Source organism: Saccostrea echinata, unplaced genomic scaffold (assembly GCF_033153115.1).
Source record: "Saccostrea echinata isolate AGI-Se365-2 ecotype Australia unplaced genomic scaffold, CSIRO_AGI_Sech_v1 ptg000016l, whole genome shotgun sequence".
NCBI lineage: Eukaryota > Metazoa > Mollusca > Bivalvia > Ostreida > Ostreidae > Saccostrea > Saccostrea echinata.
Genome location: NW_026889765.1, coordinates 3,037,665 through 3,042,256, shown reverse-complemented (window position 1 = coordinate 3,042,256; position 4,592 = coordinate 3,037,665). Strand labels below are relative to the sequence as shown.

At 35.2% G+C, this 4,592-nt stretch overlaps 1 protein-coding gene across 1 annotated transcript; it reads right to left on the bottom strand.

Annotated features, from left to right (window-relative positions):
* Positions 1–294: 294 nt before the first annotated feature.
* On the bottom strand, positions 295–4,144 carry LOC133188818 (transcriptional repressor scratch 1-like). The gene is made up of 2 exons (XM_061324301.1): positions 3,844–4,144; positions 295–1,934 (listed from the first exon to the last, which is right to left on the bottom strand). Exons 1-2 carry the CDS (start codon positions 4,001–4,003, stop codon positions 1,168–1,170), a joined length of 927 nt encoding a protein of 308 aa, XP_061180285.1. The 5' UTR covers positions 4,004–4,144; the 3' UTR covers positions 295–1,167.
* Positions 4,145–4,592: the final 448 nt, after the last annotated feature.

The window sequence follows — 4,592 nt, the reverse complement described above, 5'->3', positions numbered from 1 at the left end:
TATACTGGCATGAAAATAAAATGACGCCATAAACTTTCATGGAAAGGAGGGTTGGGGGTGGGGGCTTCATTTTCTCAGAAACAATGTATCTATTTACAAAATGACAAAATAGTTCTTTTTTAAAGTCGTTTATTCAACATTAACGTTTAAAAGACAAAGGTAATACTGATAGCGGCGATATTGCACATGTTCCAGAAAAACAAATCCTCTCGTGAGGTTAGAGGAAAAGAAGAAATAACAAATAAGAGTGAAATATAATTTGGAAATATAATGAATGTACAAGGTGATCATTATTACTAAACATTTTCGAAAAGAAATACATGTGAAAATTCTGCACTTATGTGAAATAAAATGTTTAATGATGGTAAAAAATGTTAAAATTTAAGATAATCAAAAAACAACTTAAAGCTGCCAAAGCAGACAACAGCATGACCAAGGTCAGGTATGTACAAAGTCACAACCGTAAAGAGAGCTTGAATGCAATGTAAAAGTAATACATTCTAAAATTCTGTCTACGATTGAAAACACAACGATTTGCTACTCACATAAAGACACCATCTTTTGATGTCTTTCTTACATGTTCGACTTGGAATTATCATAGACATTAAAGGGTCAACGAAGAAGCGGTTGTTCCTCTTGACTGACTAGAGTTGATAGGGACTAGATAACTCATGATTGCTTTGAACCCAAAGCGAAGCAAACGACAAAAGCACTACAGACAACAACAAATGTTGTTCAAACACCTCTACATTGTGCAAATTATTTGTACAGAAAATAAAGCAATTATACAGTGAATATCTTTAAGGCAAAATAATAAATCTTGACGATTTTAAATTATGCTTCTTTCGAACGCTACATGTATATCGAAAGGGATGTGCATATCGAAAATTATATTGCTTGATTTCCTTCTGCAAATATTTACAAAGAGAAACAACAGTTTGCAATACGAAGACACAATGGTGATGATATTGAAAGAGAACAAGTGTAAAATACTATAAAAAGTTCTACCAAAATAGGAACTATTCTTTGTTGATATGAAAATTGCTACGAAAAATGTTAACAAGAAATTACATGGGTCGTTTTAAGAAATTGTAACTGCAGAAAGTTGGCACAGGGATTGAAATGCTTTAGAATGGTGATGAGTCTACTTTGAAGGTGCACAAGTTTTTAGCAGTCGGAATAACAAGATATCTCCGAGATTGCTGATATCTCGGATACTACAGAGCCCGTCTCAGATTCGGTCCCATCTTTTATACACGCCGACTCATAATGCTTGTTCAGGTATGATTTTAGAGCAAATGATTTGTCACATCTCTTGCATTTATAGTGTTTGAATGCTGAATGGGTTTGCATATGTGCTCGAAGATTTGATCTATCAGCGAAAGCTTTGCCACAGTGTGCGCATCCGAATGGTTTTTCGCCGGTGTGAGACCGTCTGTGACCTTGAAGAAGCCATGGTCTAGAAAACGCTTTACCGCAAATATCGCACTTGTGTTTAAGTTCGTGAGTAAGAATATGCATGGACAATGCAGGCATGCTCACATAAACTTTGTCACAGTGTGGACATTTCTTGGCTGAGTGACTTTCGAGACTTCGATGTGTTTGCTTGTGACGTGAGAGATTCGATGATGTCGCATAATCTTTTCCGCATTCGTTGCAGGTATATCTTTGTTTCAGGGCTTTGGTTGGGATCCCAAACGCGTTCTTTCTTGCTCTTCCATCGCTTACAAAAAACGCATCATAAGTATAACCAACAGTGTGCATATTAGGGAGAGATGTCCGAACTTCAACCTCCAAGTTTTTATCAGGAACTGGTTCGGGAGAGGGAGTTTCTTCAACAAGATTTTCTTCGAACCTATTCCTTGAGTCTACATCATGTAATACGGTGGCCGAGTTTTGTGGCAATGTTGGAACAACAACATCTTGAATGTAACCTAAAATTTACAAGGGATAGAAGTCAGCCATTTAACTACCTACTTTAGAAAGAAAACTGGAATTATATTATATCAAGAAAAAACAGTACCGGTATATTCTTCATTTTAAATTTGCTACATTATTTTTTGTTTAGTATATCTTGAGTTTACCTTCCCAATCATTGACTAAGACATAAACTTGATCAAGATGGGTGACTGTTGCTTGCTCCTTAAGCAAGCTTAATGGTTGTTTCAGTGATAATTACAAAAGTTAACAATTCCAACTTATCAAACTTCTTTTACACGGCTAGTCGTAAAATGGGGGAATTATGTTACATTCATAACTCAATTATATCAATCTACGACAGAGAAGCGAGATTAGAGAGGCAACAATTGCATCTTTCGAACATTACCGACTGACAGCGCATAACTCATGTTCGGATCATAATATCAATTATCAACAGATTCAGAAGATGATGTTCCCAAAGTTATTTGTAACTGTGTCTTCATCGTCGATGTCTCATTTCTGCACTTCCCAAATATGTCGTTATAGTTATAAGTAGTCTGTTGATCAAAAATTGATTGAAAAGGTCACTGCGTGCTCTCTTGTATTTGACTTCTTATAAGTAATTCTGATTGCTAGAATTAAGATTTTGTTTAAAAAATTATAGATGAATAAATAAATAAAAATAAATATCACAGCATAGATAAAATTAATTAAGTGAAGAAAGAATGGATCATCAGACAGGACTTTGCTTAGTAAGATTTGTTTTCTTGCTAACAAGCGAAAGAAAAGATCCTGGAGGCAAGAATCTCTTTTAACAATCTGTCAAAAATTGACCTTAAGGAACGAAGTCGCACACTTTTGCAACGCCATTCTGGGGGAAAAAGCCCATTGACGGGTAAAGCCGTAAGTGCATTGACCAGTATCAAGACTCCCCTGCCGGTGTCAGTGAACTCCCGGCCCGCACTTCCCCTCCACGTTATTTCATTAAAATCTTGATTATTCAACTCTTTCACAACAGAAGAATATATTATGCACAACTTTTGTTCTGTTGTCTAAGTAGTCGGCTTCTTATGGTAATCTGAGCCCTGTTGAACAATATTTCGTCGTAGCTTGGAGTAGTAGTTGCGTTACGTTACAATAGACATGCATCTGTGAAGCGTTACAGGAACAAACGTTTTTCATATTCTGACAACTAACCTTATAATTTTAATTATTTATTAATGTCTTTTCATTTTCCTTGGTGAAATTCTTTTCAAACAAAAGGGGATGCGGGTCATAAAACAAAATTGATTTTCCTTTTTTTTAAGGATCGCGCATTCTATGTACATTTTAGAAGAGAGAAGGTAGAAATAAGCATCTTCTTTCAGTATTTAACAGAAAATGTAATAAGGTATAAAAGCAAGAATCATAGAACTAAATGAAATATACCCTTTATGCATGTGAATATTCCACAATCGCATTTAAACTTTAGTATATGTCAGATTCGTTTTTCGTACATTTTAACGAAAAATTGCAGATTAATGATTCCAGTAAATACAAAGAAAATATGAGCAAATATATCAAATTAATAGACACATCTTAAAGATTATAGCATCAAAGTAAACTCAGGTACATAGAAACAATGATTTATATCGGTGAAATAAACTTGAAATTAAAAATCAAACTGCTAAAAAATTAATTTCTTTTGTTCTTTTCCTTTTTTTTTTTAAATAAACAAGTCAAAATAACAGCTGATTTTTTTTCCACAAGGTAAACTCAAGCTCAAATTATTGATAAAATATTATCATTACTTAGAAATAAAGTGATTAAAGAAATATACATATTACATACTGTGCGACAATCCATTTGCCAATCTTGGTAGATATGTTACAATTTATGAGCTTTTAAACACTCTGTAGACTTAAATAATATGTAGATAGTTACCGTTACTGATGCGGACAGACAGGGGCTGTACCACCGGGGTGAAGGGTGTAACTGCCTTCAGACTCGCTACGGACTCCTCAAAAACGTCCCTGATTCGGTACTGGTTTGGTTGGCGATCCTCATCACATTTCACTTTCTTGACTAGAAATGATCGTGGCATTTTTTTTACTGTCACTTCAGCTTTAACAAATTTCAAAAGTTTGGAATCGCCATTCAAGTCTACATTTCGGAGTTTTCTTCGTGTAAGTTCCAGAAGAGTTTTCGTTTTTGTTTCATGTGTAACTTCTTCCCAGAATTTTGGCTTTTGTCGACATGGTTGTGACTTTGCAGATTTTTCTTGGGGGAAATTCTCTTTTTTCTTTCACAAGTTAAGTGATAAGTTCGTTCTCACGCTTCCATAAACGGTCTTATATACCCGGTCGCATGCCAATCAAGCGGCACGCGCCTCCGCGAATCGCAGCAAAGAATTGGCAATATTTGGTATGAATAATTGAACTTGCCCTGAACAATGCGACGAAAGTGGTGTAGCGCGTTGACAAATACAAACATTTACCATTATTCCATTCAATCGTTATTCTAGCTTCGTCATCTGGATCTTTGAATGGAATTTCATTATTTTAATTAGGTGGCATCGGGACGTTGTCTAGACATGCGCAGAAGCATTCTGTTCGCGTGTTGGGAAACCAAGATTTTACAGATTTGGCGAGAGGTGTACAAATTTCAAATTATCTTGATTAATTATTTATTTT

What these genes read in the sequence shown, in the direction of transcription:
- LOC133188818 (XM_061324301.1), bottom strand. Translation starts at nt 4,003, where the DNA reads ATGCCACGATCATTTCTAGTCAAGAAAGTGAAATGTGATGAGGATCGC. An exon ending in GTCTGTCCGCATCAGTAACG is followed by an intron (nt 1,935 to 3,843) that starts GTAACTATCTAC and finishes TGTAAATTTTAG; the next exon opens with GTTACATTCAAGATGTTGTT.